The sequence below is a fragment of the Polyodon spathula genome, chromosome 2 (assembly GCF_017654505.1).
Source record: "Polyodon spathula isolate WHYD16114869_AA chromosome 2, ASM1765450v1, whole genome shotgun sequence".
NCBI lineage: Eukaryota > Metazoa > Chordata > Actinopteri > Acipenseriformes > Polyodontidae > Polyodon > Polyodon spathula.
This window is the reverse complement of record NC_054535.1, coordinates 75,477,615-75,495,706: the sequence shown is the minus strand read 5'-3', so window position 1 is coordinate 75,495,706 and position 18,092 is coordinate 75,477,615. Positions and strand designations below refer to the sequence as shown.

General features: G+C 37.7%; 1 protein-coding gene across 1 annotated transcript in view; it reads right to left on the bottom strand.

The window, feature by feature from the left end:
- Positions 1–9,557: 9,557 nt before the first annotated feature.
- Positions 9,558–18,092, bottom strand: part of LOC121300733 (A disintegrin and metalloproteinase with thrombospondin motifs 6) — an 82,219-nt gene continuing 73,684 nt past the window's right edge. The window contains exons 21-24 of the mRNA XM_041229502.1: positions 17,074–17,278; positions 15,011–15,187; positions 13,057–13,213; positions 9,558–10,152 (exon numbers count right to left, since the gene is read on the bottom strand). Of these exons, the coding sequence (XP_041085436.1) occupies positions 10,043–10,152; positions 13,057–13,213; positions 15,011–15,187; positions 17,074–17,278 (649 nt within the window). The 3' untranslated portion in view covers positions 9,558–10,042. The remainder of the gene's footprint in view (positions 10,153–13,056; positions 13,214–15,010; positions 15,188–17,073; positions 17,279–18,092) is intronic.

The following is an 18,092-nucleotide window of genomic DNA, read 5'->3' as shown; positions in this document are numbered from 1 at the left end:
TGGCTAAGTGATTGAGTAGAAGCACATGAATTATTCTCTTGAAAGCTAATGATTGCTGCTGTGTGTTTTAACAGTTTGGTGGTACCACCATCTTTAAAAAAAAATAAAAAGTGCAATGTGTTGATTTTCTATAACTAGTCAATCATTAACCAAATATTTTTCATGCACTATACTTATTTTTTTCTTATATTTTTATTACAATCAAATGAATGAACTGTAAAACAGTTTCTCCCAGTACAGTTTTTAATACAGAAACCCAAAACAGAAAACATTTTCTTCATACCAAACTGCTTTACTCTGTTGACCAGGAAAAAAAAAAAAAAAACTATCCCAACGTTAGAAACTTGAGTCAGGTTACAGCTAACCAACACTTTTGTTATAGCCTTACATAATGGATGAAAGCAGAACTGTATGTATCTCAGTTAAGTCAGTTTGTCCACATTCATGTACTGTAAGAACACTCTTCAAACTAGTTTCCCTCAATCACGTTCAGTTATGCTTCAGTATGATTCATGGGGGACTGTATGTTACATTCTTCCACAGTTAACCATTCTGTGCACTCAACATAAGAAACCAGACCTGGTTGACTTTTCAGTCGCTGTTTCATTCCCTGTAGATACATTCGAGATCCACAGCTCCCTGCTTCCCTCTTGAAGACCTCTTGCTCACTATGCAATCTATAGCCGTGCTCCTGCTACTATCTTACAGATGGTAATATATTACACCTTTAAACAAGGAAACAAACATTTTCAGTATACTCTTTTATTGAGCAAAAAGTCCAGATTCAGTTAACCCCTTTCCAACAAGTCATGGCTGAATGTGAATTGCTGTTATTGACATAGCAAGAGTGATTCTGAGCCCTGACATTAAGTGTCTGTATCTCAGTACCATATACTATACTATATACCATATACTAAATAACCTTTCGTTTTAAAAGATCTGCCAGGCTGAGCCACTTTACTGACATAAGATCAGATTGTACCTCTGTGTTTATTTGCAAATCAAGCAGCAGTTTCTTTGCAGTTAACATGTTTCCTTTAATTGTCTTATATTAAGTGTACAGCTATGGCCAAAAGTTTTGCATCACCTAAAATTTTAGGATTGAGACATCATTTAAAAAAAAAAAAAAAAAAAAGCTATAAAAGAACATAAATATTTTATTTAGCATCATGTAATCAAAGAAGTAAGCCATAATAGTAGTACATCGTTTCATATTACATTTCGAAATGTCACATTTTTCAATTTGTGTCAGTTTGTACGTTAAGTATATGGAACTACAAAGTGGCATGTAATTCAATATGTTAACATAACATTATTCAGCGGGTCTCAATTCGACTTTATGAAGCAAAGTGAATTAATTCTATAGGGTGATGCACTTTTGGCCATATCTGTGGAGTTTCAATGCTTTTGTCTGTATATATTTCTAACATGCTGTCAGTTGAAGGCTGCAGAGATTTAGCCTTTGTTGCACTTACTGTATTACAATGCACGGTGAATTCACATGAGCATCCTGCAAAGGGAATGATTGGGAGAGTTCTAGCAAAGGGCTCTTATACAGTATGTGTACTTTTTTGCCACTGCATGTTCAATCAAAGCCTGAAGTGAGTTTATCAATTAGATATTATTATCAGTGATAGCAAGCGCCTCTTTGCTGTTATGAAGTCTACTACAACAATACAGAGTGCTGTGGAACCAATACTTCATACTAAGGATGTAAATATTGTATTTTATATTTCACTAATATTTTTCAAGTTTTTAAAATCTGAATTCACGAATGCAGTTCTGTAACCTTCAACCTTTTACTAGAATTCTGTTTTTATGTATTACAGGACTATAAAACATAGACCTTTGGATATTCATTAAAAGACTGATAACATGGGAAATCTCTTTAGAAGCGTACACCCCTGGATATTCATTAAAATAATGATAACATGGGAAATTTCTTTAGAAGCTGTACTTTTATTGTTCTAATTTATCTATGTTAAAACAGATTTGTGTCACGTGGGATTTCACTGCATTAGCTATTCTAAATTCCAACTGCATGCAGTGAAATAAATGTACAAGTGTCAATGCAACATGGCAATAAATTAGCATATAATTAATTTACAAATAGAAAAAATTAGTAACAGTGTGTAACAACATTAATACTGAATATAAAATATAAGCAACTAATCACAATAATACAAGTAATTCTGTTCTGAAGTTAAAAGGATAGCTAAGTGACATTCACTTGATTAATGGAGTTCATAACTGGGTGTTCCACTTCTGGAAATCAGCACCCGAGGGGAAACTGTTTTGGACGCAGGCCCCTTTTCTAGGATCCGGGACAGAATGGTGATAAATCTGTAGTCCTTAGTCCTTCGGCTCCTCATAGTATTAACCACATTGTATTCGTAGCATGTGGAGATGTGTGGCTCCTTAATAGCAGATGCACCAATTCATGTGCTTGATTATTGTTAGTAATACAATAACAGATTGTATAGGTGGCTACAATGTTGTAGCAGCAGCAACAAAGTACTGTAAAGATTACAAAATAAAAATAAAAGTTGTGGTCCATTGTCATTTTTCCTTAGTTTTAGGTCCCTTTCTTTTTAATTAAACTTGTCAAGGTTATGAATGGCTTCTTTTTTCATATTCTGTGTGGTGTTCCCTTTAACAAAGCGTTTCCAGGTTTTATTAAAGGGCTCTTTGACACGTTTCTTGTCTCCAAAAGCTGCTATGATGCAGCGTTATAAAACATTTCACTTCTTAGTTATGTAGCACCACTTGAAAAGACAAAAGAAAAAGTCTCTGCTATATCAATACCCTATATGAGGTAACTAAAGGTTGTCACTTTTTTCTTCTTTTTTTGAAAAAAAAGAAAAAAAAAAGAATTTTCTTGCTGATAAAACACAAACAAGCCCTTTTGGAGTACTTGATAGAAGGGCCCCATTCTTGGTAAATATCATAGCAACACCATTCCCACATGGGTAAACCCTCACCACCCAAATCCCACCCTGCCTGCAGGCCAGATAGCACCAAGGTATTTTAAGTTTTCCGTCTGGAGGAATTTTACAAAGCTTTTCTATTCCAACCAGCCACCACATGAACCACCTTCAAGCTTTTTTAAAGACCTGCGTTTCCCATGGCTGTGTGGGTCCCCTGTGGGAGTAAGCAGTCAAACACACCGTCAAGAGGTAGAAGGTGACAGACAGGATTTACACATTTTTGCACAATTCTTCCTGGAAAAATCTGCACAACTGGTTCCAACACACAGGAGTTCAAATAACTGCCCCTTATGTCTCCGTGAAGTCCTGATGTGCAGGTATGGTTAAAGGTGTTCTTGAGGTTTTATGTTACTGTCAAAAGCAAGACAGGTGAAAAGGGAAGCTATAACAATCTAAACCTAGCAACCCTTTGTTGTTTGACATCTTACAGCACCAGTAACTGCAGTAATACTGTCAACTGTCAAAACCCATCATTATGAATTTCTTCAGGGGGTCAGATTTAATACGAAGACACACAAAAAAAATATGTGTTAAACAATTAGGTTAATTTTTTGTCGTGATAATTTGGAATTAGACAAAGTAAATATACCAAGCATTGTGAAGATCAATTGTTACAATAACAACTGGAGCTGAATAATTGAGTTGGTACCCCAAACTAATTCAGTTCTTATTGTTTCCAAAGAATTGTAGCATTACATTATGAGAAATGTATCTGAGTTCTCAAGACTGTTTCTTTAAGTGAAATATTGCTCATTGAGATCAGGAAGCCACTCTTTTTTTTTTTTTTTTTTCTTAGCGAGGTTCTCATTCATTTCAGGCTGTTTCCACATTCATGCCTGGTACAGACATGAATTGAAATTTCTTCAACATTATAACATTTTTCTACAAAAGCATGTGGGGCAAATGTGCTTGGAGCTAATAAAAAAAAGCACACACAAATAGGTCAAGACTTATTCTGACTTGGCAGTTTATGAGTACCAGACATCATCAGTATTAGTGTTTCACCTCTACCTCTTCTGTGTGTGATAATTATTTAATGTTTCACCTCTTTACCTCTTCTGTGTGTGATAATTATTTAATGTGTTTCACCACCTCCTCTGTGTGTGGTAATTATTTCTATTCTTTTTGCTTGTTTAGTTGTCCAAATTCAGTTTTAGACATAATCCTTCAGTCATTTCAACCACTTTGCATAAGACATAACTATTTGCACAGAATATTCTCAGCCTTTTCTTAGTCCAGAATATATCACCCTCCCTTATTTACATTAGTTTTGTGTTGATAACACATTTGGTTTATTATTGCCACATTTTTTTCCCTTAGCAAATCACATGAAACATTCAATTCTGAAAACATCTGTCATTTATCACACGTGTATACTACACAAGTACAATGGTTTAAAAGTGCCATTCAAATTATAATTTTGTACATACTTGTATTTATTTTTTTATACTATAGAATCATTGCACTAAAAACAAAAAGAGGCACAGCTGGAAACGAATGCAAATTCATCAAGTACCTGTCGCAAATCAAAAACATTTCAAGTACTACTTTTATCGTAAAAGTAATATTATTTATTTTTTATTTTTTTTAAGTGTTTGTTTTTCAAGCTAATAAGTTAAGCTCTGCTTAGTGTCAAGTTCTGGAATTTGAACTGGTCTAAATTCTAACAATACTAATCCTTGGTTTCTCGAACGTAAATGCACTTACAAGGTCATGCTTTCTGTAACTGAAGATCTACAATATGTAAATAGTTAACTTATCAGTGATTGTTTTTGTTTTTTTAGGCTACCAATTTCTGTCTCTGTTTTTGGCTGCAGATACCTCTTTAGTGACACAGAAACTCTGTGCACACTTATTAAAACAGGTGCCCCCTTGTCTAAACACAGCAGCATCTGGAGCCTCTGTTTTATTTTAATTTTCCAAAGCTCACCTGAAAGGTGTGCCTCATAACAACATGAAGAGTCTTTTCTAAAGCATCCTGTCTAGCATGGTCAAGCACGGTGGTCTCTTACCAGAGATTAGTGCCTTTAAATGCCTGTGTGGTCGAGGTCACTGCAGCTTGTGACGTTAACACATGGGGGGCAGGGTGGTAGAACTGAAGCTTATGGAATCCTTTTATACTACAGCACCACTAAAATGCCTCTGGAGGTGATCTCCACCCACTTTGCCTGGCTCCTGCACAAAGGTCAATCACTTCTGTTCTTCACTCAGTGTAAAACCCTGTACCAACGACTGATATTAAAGTTATTATAAAAGACATGATCTAGGTATTTGCATCTAAGCAGGTTGAATGGAATTGGCATTCTGATGAATATATATATATATCCCAGTTTTTAAAACAGAGTAGTTTCTTGCATTATGGCTCATAGTAGTGTAGCAACAAAACACATACATCCTACCTTGTCTATTTATTTGTTTTATACCCTAGTGGAATGTAATTTGGGAATCTCAACATTTGCATTAGATTTCCTTTATATACTCTCTGTCTCATATGTGTGTGTGTGTGTGTGTGTGTGTGTGTGTGTGTGTGTGTGTGTATATATATATATATATATATATATATATATACACACACACATACATCCATACATACACATACACAGCTATGATAAAAAGTTTTGCATCACCCTATAGAATGAACTATTTTTGTCGACTTTGTTAACATTTTGAATTAAATACTTCTTTGTAGTTTTCCATATTCCATGTTAAATAAAATATCTAAATTATGTTCATATAGTTTTTCTTTTTTTAATGATGTCTCAATTCTAAAATTGTAGGTTATGCAAACCCTGGCCATAGCCATAGGCTATAGTTATTGACCAGAAACCGTGGGATAGTAGAACAGGGAATGCTGATGTTAGTTATAGTTAGTTGATTGCTAATAGGCTTATGGCTCGGAGATGGACACTCACCCATTCTGCGCTGGAAAGAACAACACATTACTGCCTGCTGTAAGGTACTGTGATTTTGCCATCCTGGCAGGGAATAAACATCAGTTCTTCATTGTAAGTACTATCTGTTGTCGTGGATGTATTTCACCCTCTCATCAATTTAATAATAGCAAAAGCACGACAAATGGTGTCATCACGGGATATTAAATGCACAGAAAACAAAAAAAATAGTAAGTCAGAAGACGTTGGATTGACTCTTATTAAACCGTTGCAAAACTTTGTGACTATAATCTTGAAAACAGGACTTATTTTAAAAGTGTTAGCAAAAACGAAACCGAAACCGTACATATTGCCTTTGTTACATGCGAGATCCATGTGGCAGTGTGGAGACTGTCTGTGAAAAATCCCTCGAGACTTGGCAGCCAGCCAACATCAACATCATCGGTGCAGATTAAAAAATAAAAAAATGTAAAGATAAAAAAAAAACACGCTTCAGCGATTTCTATTTGCTGTGCTAGTAAAACACTGCTGCTTCATACAACAACTGCTCATCTATTAAAAAACTGCTGGCAAGCTAACTAATAAACAAATTTAAAATTGAGGTGATGTTAATTGCCTCCTCAAAACAGCTTTGCAAACCCAATAGCGTCAGTTTATTCATTGGTGTGGAAATAAATTCTGCTATTGCAAAAAATATTGGTGTAATTTTTTACTCTGCATTGTCTTTTGAATCTCATGTTAAAAACATCATGAAAATGTCATTCTTCCATTTGTGTAATATTGCACGTTTAGGACCGTCTCTGTCTATCTCCGATGCGGAGAAGCTGGTTCATGCTTATACTTCTACACACATTGATTATTGTAATGGTCTGTTGGCTGGGGAATGACAGGGTCCTTCAGAAACTCCAGCTGGTACATAATTCAACAGCTCTGGTTTTAACTAGAACTGCTGGATCTGAGCATATAACCCCAGTCCTTAAGATTTTTAGATTTTACGATGCCATATCACCCGGCTTCAAATGGGCAAGCAGAGTGGTTCAACCTCACACTTTTGCAAATGATTTGCTGATATGGTGACCAAAACTAAAAGAACTGTGACAAACTCCTGCCTCTGCTCACAGCTCATACCACAGTAAACTCCATTAGAGCACTGGGTTCACACCGAACTGGCTGATGTTGGGGAGAGAAGTTCACCTACCCCATGACCATGGCTGTGTGCTGTGGAGATGAAGCACGATGAAATGGATGCCCCAGACTTCCTGCAAAATCTGAAGGAAGGTCTCAGGCAAGATCATCATACAGCTTGACAGCACCTCCATGTACGGCAAGTATGGCAGAAAAAGCCCTATGACTTATGAACCCGAGAGAAGGTCTACAATGTTGATGATTTGGTCTACGTTAGGGACAGCACTAAGAAGAAGGGTTTCAGCCTAATGCTTCAGGCACCACGGAAGGGTCCATTTGTAATTTCTGTATGCTTTGGACCAGTACTCTATGAAGTCAGGGGTCAGCACGTAAGAAGGTTATGTGCCATGACCGTCTACAGCCATTTACCAGCGATGTGGTCCCAGGATGCATGAGGCGACTGATACCTCTTTTCCACTGTACAACTGAGCCATGCCGGGGCCATACCAAGCCCTCAAGGTGCGGTTAAGGAGAACCTGGGTTGTTTTTCCACTGTAGAGCAGTTGTTATTAATTATTTGTTATTTAATTGTTAAAAGATGGTGTTAAAAAATTATTAGACCAATGGTACAAATTAATCTTGTATCACTATATTTTGTAAAGATATTCAGGAATGTCTTTATATTCCACACATTTTACTGTTTATAGCGACTTACTTAAGTTCAATTAGTTCTGTTGAAGGGGAAAAAAATAAGGTTTTAAAAATATGAATTGCCAAAGATATCCTGTTTAAGGAGCGCAACGAGAGCTGTAGAGGTATGTATGGTACAGCTGTACGGTATTTTGTTTCACTATATTTTTGTAAATAAGTTTTGAATTGTTTTTTTTTCCACATTTTTTTCTTCTTTATATTAATATAATAAAGATCAAGGAGGAGAAATTTGGCAGAATTTTATGGTTTTTGGTGTGTGAATTAAATGTACCGTACCCGCAGTTTATGATCATTTGCTTCAAATCATCAGAAATTCAGGCATAAACATTCTCATTTCTGATGCACAACTCCAGATCTCCCTGAACACTTCCACAGAGAAACTAGAGCCTGCACTTCCTCAGTGTCCCAAGGTTGTACTTTTCTCTCATCACATTAGCTGCCCAGTATGTTTGTTGTTTTTCTTTCTGAAGTGTACTGACTGATGCAATGTAATCACGAAAATCCTTAACCCCGCCCCTAGCTCGGCTCAGCTCACAGCCGGATTCAGATGTCTTGTGAGGCCAGAGTTTCACAGTTTGGTTCTCGCTTGGCTCGTCAGATAGCCAGTGGAGAACCACTCGTACCATGTCCATGGGTAGGCTGTGCCAGTGGAGAAGGGGTATGAGACACAAGGTCATGCTCCAGGGCTCCAATTCTCTGAAACCACCCCAGCACCAAAGACCCAACTCCAAAGACCCAGCAATCGACACAGACAGCAACAGTGATGGATCTGACATTCCTGGGGCAGAAGCCCAACAACAGCCCACAAAGAAACAATTGCTGACTGCTCGTCGCTATCGTAAGTCTCATATAATGAAGACCCCCCATGTCTGGCTCTGTCGGCAACTCTGAGCCAATGAAGCAGGGCCCACAGCTGAAGAAAACCCACAGTGGACGGGCTGTTCATCTACTGGCCAGTTACAAAGACTGAATTAAAATGTATTGGTTTTTTTTTGTTGTTTAGTACTTTGCACATAATTGCACATAAAGGATTAATGTTTATGTTAATACCGAGACCAATACGAGTCTTATTGGCAGAAGTGCCAAAGGGACTCTGCACTGCCGGAGGGGCTTGGTATTACAAAAGGTTTGTTATTGTGTTAGAACTGGTACCGGCCCTTCCCTCCCGTTATCCAATCGCAGAGTTAGTTACTGCCTTGAAACAGTGGGATAGTAGAACAGGCAATGCTGATGTTAGTTATAGTTAGCTGATTGCTCATACATTTATGGCTCAGACATGGACAATCACCTGTTCTGTGCTAGAGAGAGCAACACGTTACTGCCTGTGTAAGGTACTATGAGTTTACCATCCTGACTGAGAATAAACATCGGTTCATCATTACAAGTACTATCTGTTGTCATGTGGATGTATTTCAACCTCACCTCAGCTAAATAGCAAAAGTATATGCACGTCTATATATATATATATATATATATATATTATATATATTCTTTTTCCATTACATTAATGTAATTACTAAGTCAATAATCGCTAGAAAAAAATCTTTTTTTTATCGATAATTTAGACTGTAAGTCCTGAACTTCAGGAAGTCTACCTTTATAATTTTTTTTATTAAATTAAAACCTTATAATTGGATAAATAGATGTCAATCTAAATTTTTCAAAAAGCTAAGTTTTGCAAAACCAGTTTTTCCTTTTTCAGGAAAAATATATATAAAATATATATATATTTATATATATATATATATATGTGTGTGTGTGTGTGTGTGTATATATATATATATATGATATATATATATAGATTATATATATATATAATAATATATATATACGGTTCAGACATATTTAGGAGAAAGAAAGCGCAAAAATATAAAAACATATGTATGTATGCATGCATGTATGTGTACATTTGTACATTTTTAAAGTCCATGCATTACTTTTCTACAATGTAAATCCCAGGATGGAACCTGAACTATTTTCTCAGGACTGTAACACAGGGTCTCCTCCAGTCACCAGGTGTTTGCATTTTGTTATTTTGATTGCTCCAATTGGGTGTATCCTCTCCGTGTGATGTGTCCAGCACTTTCGGATTTAACAAAAAAAAAAAAAACACCTCTAAATTCCGACTTCACAGAAGTTAAAATAAAATAGAAATCCTGTCAGCATGGGCTGACCAGTGGTTATGTTTTCCACAGGGTAAAAGAGTGTGCGGAGATCCATTCCATTTCTCGGCCTGGCTCCTAGAATTGATGGGCATTGTTTTCGTGGTAGAATGACAAAGCTTTCACTCTTCCTTTCTCTCTCTCTGTCTCACCCTCTATCTGTGGGTCAGTGTCCTTGGCAGGTCTTGCAACACATCTGCCTAAAGTACGCTCGGCTGCAAAATTTGAACTTCAACACCAGTGGGCAGTAAGCCACTTTGTTCACGTCTTTGCATTCTGGAGGGGAAACATAAAATAAATAAATAAATAAATAAATAAAGTCAGAATGAGTACAGAGAAGATGGAAAAAAATGAAAACACACCTCTATCCAAGTTCTGCATGCCTCCACTGGTATTATCCACATTGCCCTACAGTCCTATAAAGCTAAGCTTTGTTAATACTCCTGGCACTTCTTTCCCCAATGGGGCTCCTGTTTATTTGAAAGACTGCTTTCTATATCTTAACACTTTCAGAAGTGCATTCTCTTTGGGAGCTGAAAAATCAAGTGTGTCAATAGCCTGACAATGGTCCTTCTCACCGACAGTAATAGCCCTGTGCACCACAAACCAATACTTTAAAGAAACTAAAAACATATTTTAAATAAACATTTTTAAAAAAGCTAACCCTAAAGTGTAACTTCCTGAGAGATGCTAATGCTTTAATAACACATAGCACAGTCTTACTGTACCTGCTGAACAAGCAAATTGAATGACATCCTCACTATAGACAACAATGAGGGTTTTGATAAGAGTCATGTAGTCCTCACTGAATGCACATGTCAGCACATATCTATGCACAACTGCTTCATGATTCAACTCATCAACTCAACACAAGCACACCAACCGAGCTTTGCTAACTTTGGGCAAGAAAGGAGTGGGCTGGAATGATTTAACCATTGCAATGACATTTTAGATAGTGAAACAGACCATTACAAACAATGCTTGGTGCTGCTAGGTGTAGTTGGCCTATATAGTGTATTGTACATTTTGTCCAAGCCAATGATATACCAACAATATAAAAATACAGCAAAAGCACCTCCTGCTGTTAAAACCATTTCACAATTACCAAACAAACAGTACAGGATTAGAAAGTGATAAAAGTCCTTGCAGCTACTGTGAGCAGCACATGAGACACTTATCACAAAATAGCAGGAAATATGAGACGGCATGAAAGGCAGCCTATACTGCTTTTTGGGTAAAGTTTCAGGTGACCTTTGGCAGTCTTGATCCAACAGCAATATATATTAGGAAAAGCTCTGACCTAATGTTCCTTTTCTGTTAGAAAAGCTGTCTGGAATCTTGGATTTATCATTAACAAAAGAGCCTGTCAAAAGCAGGAGAAAAAACTGCACAAAAAAAAAGATCACAAAGTAGTAAGAACATTAAAAAGAATGTAATATTCTGTGTAGTCTATCCCATTATCCATCTGTCTTTTAATCACTTGGAAGAAATTTAGAGCCCTTTTCTAGGGTCCTATCTCTAGCGATGCTACACAACAGTTACAAAGTGACTATACTAATAGATATGCACTCTTTTCTTACAATGCAATACACTTTCATTGTAGACAAACTGCAAAGTTTTTCATTTAGGTTTTGCCCAAAGCTCGGTCTGAACTCACGACCTCTTAGCCCTGAAGCACATGAGCTGACTTCTGATCCACCAACACCCATACTTTGGACAACCACTTCTATATGTTACACACAGAACTAGTGAGGCTGTACTGAGGTTTAGGTAACAGGTATGTTTACTTGCACCTCTCATCTCACTAGGCTGATTGAATACGGGGAGAGAGGGACTAACAAGGAGGAAAAAATAATGAAATCACATTAAAAGCCACAACACATTTCAGTATTCAGCCCGACACAGCAGTTTACAATAGTTCCACCAAATTGCCATGCCACTGCAACCAACGTATAGTTATCAGCAAAAAATAAAATTCAAATAATTATAAGTCTGGACAGTCATATTTCTGGGAACTGCCTTGGCGTTGTTCTTTTTCGTTGCTACTGCCTGTTTCTTGTCAATTCAGAACACCCGACTGGGGAGCGTGAAGAAAAATCACTCTAAGGATCAGCTCAAAGTAAAACAAAACCCACTCTTGTTTTGGAACTGAAGAATGCCATCCGAATGAGGCAAACAGTGGGAAGTATTTGCTCAACCCAACACAACGTCTGAAGAATGACTGGTGCTCAATCTTATTATTTAAACAGAAACTGAGCAATGTGGAGGGAACCCTCTGTCTTCTAACTCTGTAGCCTTACTTACTGAAATCCTAAAAAAAAAGAAAAAAGCTTCCTCTTAACTTTAAACAAAAACGAATGTGACTGGAAACATGTTGCTATTCATTGAGTCGCAGTAAAAATCCTGCAGGACAGTAAAGAAAATGGTTAAGTGATTCACTGTTTGGAGAATCAGCAGTATCCCCAAGACTCTAAAGGTTTAGGTCTTATGTCATTATATTGAGCACAAGACTTGGCTATTATCCTTTGCTAATCTATTTCAACAGCATCTAAAAGCCATTTAGGTAAGTACAAATACTCTTTTAGGCCTAGTTTTAGTTAACTAAATGCAACAATGAACATCATTTATTTTAGCAAGGTGTTCTCATAAAAGGTATGCCAGGCTCCATGTGTGGCGAACTGATCCTGTTCAAAGAAAAACCCTTTGTTGTTTTTCTCTTATATGGACCAGCTGGCTTTATCCCATTCTCCTGCCTACTTCCCTTTGGTATTACTGTTAAGTTTTACAAACATACCAATTAACCAGCTGACGTGCACTGAAACAATGATCTCCAACACAGCAGGTCATCAAGCTGGTCTGTCTGTGGGGTTTGGTGGTAAGGGGATTTATCAAAAATGGGAAGCATGTCACAGTAGCTGTCTATTTAAGCTAACATTATTATTTTCTTTGTCCACATATTAAAACTGCAGTTTTTCATACTGTAAGCCGACTATTATAAATGCAGTTGAAAAAAAAAATCACATATTGAAAATTAGAAAAAATACAGTCTAACAGGCTAAACGGAGGAACAACAGTTCCCAAAGTCTATAAAAATGTCCAAGGACATCCATTAGCACTGGCGCTGCACTACAAGGTCAGTGTTGTTTCCCCTAGTGGGCTTCACTCGAATAACATACCCACCTTCTGTGCTGACGATAGGAGTGACGTCACATTTGCTGTCGCACTGCTGCATGGTCGGCGGCCGAAGACTGTCTGGACAGTCACTGGATAGCTGGCCGGTATACGAGAGACACTGCACCGTCCGCATCTGTTGTCCCAAACCACACTGAGCAGAGCACTGTGGCAAAAACAAACAAAGACATATTCTAAAGACAGCATTTGCAAAAGCAAATAAGATTAATTTGAGCTTTGTATTTGATATTTTACACAGGACTGAGTAACTGTAATGTTGTCCCCCATTCAGGATACTTTCTTATACTGGATTACAAAGTTCTATACCTGTCTGGCTGACTGAATACAACGTTACGTTGTGTAGAAATTAAACAGTGAAAATGACAATGTAGATGTAAATGCTCCTTGATAAGCCCCTCTTTTTTAAACATACCTTGACATATTAACCTTCTGTGCTTAACGTTTAAAGGATAAATCAAGATGACATGTATTGGCAGCACTGGTAGACACATTCAAGAGCAACAATGCAATCCTTAGATAAAAAGGGCCACCAAAACTGTGGAACAATTTAGAGTTCAAGACCCATCCAGAACAAAACAAGCACTGTGAGAATCCAAAGAGCGTTTATTTTATTGCCCAAACAGAGTTGGTATATTCTCAGGGAAAAGTGTGGAGATTCCCAGTGGGTGCACAGGGTTCTTAATCGTCCAGGAAGGAGACAGAATCTCAGCTTTACTTGTCTTCCAAATAAAGTAACCATTAATAAATATTACAGAGCTTCAGCACAGACAGATGGAGTATGTCCAGTGTTTGCCTTAAGCAGGATTTAAACTAGTGAACCTATGAACTGAAGGCAAGTGTCCAACATGTGGAGCCATCGACAGTCTGAGACTGCCGCCCTGCTTGAATTCTCAAATGTGAAATTTGAATTGGAAGTCATTCAACTGCAGTGCTTGAATTAGACTTCTGTTTGTTTTGTTTTTTTCTTTAGACTTACATCTACAATATTCAACTACTGCTGCCTGCCAATCAGTTATATAAAAAAAAGCCTAAAATTCAAAATCATGCTCATAAGCACCTCATTCAGTATACTGATTCTGCTTCCCATTCAGTCTACAAATAAAGGTCTGCACATGTTTCCAAAAAAAGTTTGACACTGAATGTAAATCATTTGCAGCAGGATATAATTATCCGAATGGCAACATACGAAAACAAATTACTCTGATTAGTATTTTTTTTGTCGTTAAAATTCCTGGACATACTGTCCAAACTTAAAATTAAAGCCACAGCTGAATCGTTTGTACTTTTATGCAAAATGTTTTTTTGTTTTTTTTCTAACTGGCCTTATTCTTGTCCCAGGACTTAAATGTCATAACATAAATGCACTCCCTGTTTCTCAATTTGAACTCTGGCCTGGTTGTCGAAAGAGCAAACTCCTATCTCATTTTCACAACATATTCCTGGCATCTTGGTAGGAAGTCTATGGTGCATTCCTGAAGGTAAACTTCAAACAATAGCTACTTTAATGTTGCCAATGAAAATGCCCTTAATGTATTAAATCACTAGATCATGTCACTACAGTAGTTTTGAAACGTCATTACAGAAGATAATTTATATTCTTGTGGGCACACTAGCAGCTTATTGAGGACAGTAACTGGTAATAACCCCATCTTGGACTGTTGTTGGGTGACCCACATCTTTACTGCTGCACAACAGTGGAAAGTGGCCTTGAACATAGGAGCTACAAGCATCTCGGTATTCATGACTCACCACCTCCCTGAATACAATGTTATACTCAGAAAATAACACCTCCTTACTGTGATAATATAACTCGAAACAGCATTCTTCAGGTGAAGATTAACCAAATGTTTTGAAAGTTATAATACAGAGCACTATTATTGAGAAACCTTTCTTCTGAGAGGAGGTTCCAGCCTGATAGGAGCTGCGATGCTGGGGGACTTACCTGTCCCCATTCCCCAGTGATCCAGCGAGGAGGCGGGCAGCGGCCCAGACTGCAGCGGATTCTCACAGGCGGCTTGCTCACATCAGGACAGTGGGAGGGCGGGAAGGTCTTAGTCAGGTCGCTGCTCTTGCACAGGACGATGCGGTGTTTAAAGCCTGGACCACACTTCGGTGTGCACTTCAGGAAGAAAATAACAAATGCATACTGATGTACAGTATGTACGTGTCTCTCACAAGTAGTTACAGAGATGCTGGCTTCTGCTACCCCTAATACTGAATACTTCCACAATTCAACTCCCATAGCAATTGATCTCAGCCCTTATAAAAATTTACCTCAGTATTTTAGCACTATATTTCTGCAGTTTTACCATGTTTTTCCTGTGTTAATACTATGTATTTACCATAATTTACCCTTATTTGCCATGTTGATTAATATGCTTTACCATACCTCGTTATTCTTTACAATGTTTACCTGTGCTTTAACTATGCTTTATTACACTTTGCTATGCTTTTACTGTGGTAAACTTTTATAAGGGAGCCCTGTCATGTTAATTTAGGACACAACTGTAATACCATTAAGAATTTGTGTTAATGCACAAATCATGCCCATAACAATAACAATACAGTTCATAAGAAATGTCATTATAATTGGGTCAGCTGTTTGCATGATATAGGTAAGAATGTAAGTAACACATAATCAGATCTAAAGAAAAACAGATTAATAAGCAGTTGCATAACATTGTGAAACATCAGGTTAATTAATTCTGAAAATATGCTGTATAACCTGTTGCTAGTCCAATATACTGCATTACCCACTATTGAACCTAATTATAATTATACAAGTTACAACTACTGACGCACTACTACTGCTTAGCCAGCTCACACAGAGCAATGGGCATTAGTTGGGGGTGTGCTAAGAGACTACTATTTGGCCCAGAGCCAAGTCATTTTTCCCATAAGGAAGCTGCTAAGAGAGCTGAGGGGAGGCAGTAGGTCATTAAAACATATGGTAAGTAAATGCCCTGTATGTATACAGGCCTTGGACACAGGAAAGAGCTAGGGCTGATTGAATGATTCATTGATTAGGATTGTTAGGCCACTGTCCTGGTTAAAATGAATTGACAGGCATATCTAGGGATCATATCGATTTGAGGATAGCTCAGTATACTTTATGATGGCAAGCATTTTGAACATGCATGCAGACCTCATGCCCCTACAACAACAGCTGCAGGGAATGTGTTTTACTTCTACTTCAAAGGTAGGCACCTCTCTTGCAGCACACTGGAGTGTGTCTGCCTTAAGCAGGATTACACCGTGTGCCCTTTTGATTAGTAAGCAAACCTTCAAGCTGCTGAGCCCGCAAGAAAGGATCCACAATTATAGAAGGAAGCAAAGATTAGCTTCTGATTACCCTCTGCAAGGTAGGTAGGTTGACATCAACAAGGTGTTACATTTTGTAATGTAAAAATTATATCAAGATGTATTCCATTCATTTAAATCATGTGCCAAGAAAATGTGGTCATACAACAGTACTTGCTTATAGTTGTTTTTTTAAAAGATTGTACGAATTGAAAAACAAATATGATATTTGCTGAGTTATTGGTAAGACCTTGTGTAAATTTAAAAGGCAAATTAGGACACCAAGCACATTTTCCATTTTCTCTTTTTTTTGTAATGTCACGGACAGTGTTTTAAAACGGCTGATGATGTTTCCAAAAACATTTAGCCTCACCGTCCAAGTTCAACAGGTTCAACAACATGTATAATAATTTCATTTACTTAAACAAAAAACAGAAAGCAGCAGCAAAGTTGACGAAAACAGTTTAACCCATCAAAGTTGGCGAAAACAGTTTAACCCGGCCCAGCTTTCAAGGTAACTCCAGCGTAATATGTCAGTTGCTCACAAAGCAAAGTGTGTCTTTGAGTAAATATAAATCTGATCCCACTGCACGCCTACAGCAGGAAATAGGCCAATTAAAGTGGCCCTGGGCATCACTAGAATTACAGAATGGAACAGGATCAGCTAATTCCTTACAACAGCAAGAATTCAAGGCAGTGGCTCACCTCTGACCAATCAAGAGCCACCCACTGAGGCGGGCACGACTGGTTGTTGCAGGGCTCTTTCTCGATTGGTCTGTGTGTCAGGCAGTTGCTGTCATCCTGGCTCTCCTCTTCCGCGGGTCCGATCTTTCTGATGCACAGCACGGTCCGACTGCGCATTCCCCCGTCGCAGGTCTTACTGCACTCTGACCAGTCCCCGATAAACCACCTGTGCAATACAGAATTGACATGGCATCAAAATCATTGCGTATTGATACTTCATCCATAACTGTAAACACTTAAAACAGAGGACAAGTCTTAGTCTAGCAGACAAACGCTTCAGCAGAATGTTCAAGCTCAACACAAACACAAGCAAGCCCATACATGTCCAGCTTTGACATACACAATAAATGACCACTTATAAATGTGTAAAAAATGAAATAGTATATTTAACCCTTTCCATCATATGAATGTATTATGGTCTGAGAGCATGAATAGACAGCTTTCTGTGACTCCACGCCCAATTACAGATTTTACCAGAACTATCCTTTTTCCCATACTGGTAAATGGTGAACAGGTGTTATTTCTATAACTATTTACGGATGTATTTGGAACACCTGTCTTCAAACTATTTTTTAATGGTAATAATGTTGGGCAGTCACGGTCTTGCTTCATTCATTCAAAACAATAGGAAAATAGGCCATTTCTTGACTGCTGCATGAGCGAATACTGCAGACCAGATGTATATCAAATTAGTTTGTTTAGAATATTTTACTGTCTGCAGCACATTTCCATTTCAGACATTATCACCAATTCCTTCATAAAAAGGCTTTTTTTTTACTCCATGTCCAATGTTCTAAAAGTTCTATCTCTATTTGAGTGCATCAGCACAACCACTGAGAACCAAAGGCCTCTCCGATAACCCTGACCTTGGGAGTGCAAGAAAACGAATGACGCTCAGTGATTCACACAAACATGCTTTGGTTGTCAAACCCTATGACAGATGTAACAGTGCAATAGCTACAATGGTTGATTCAGCACAA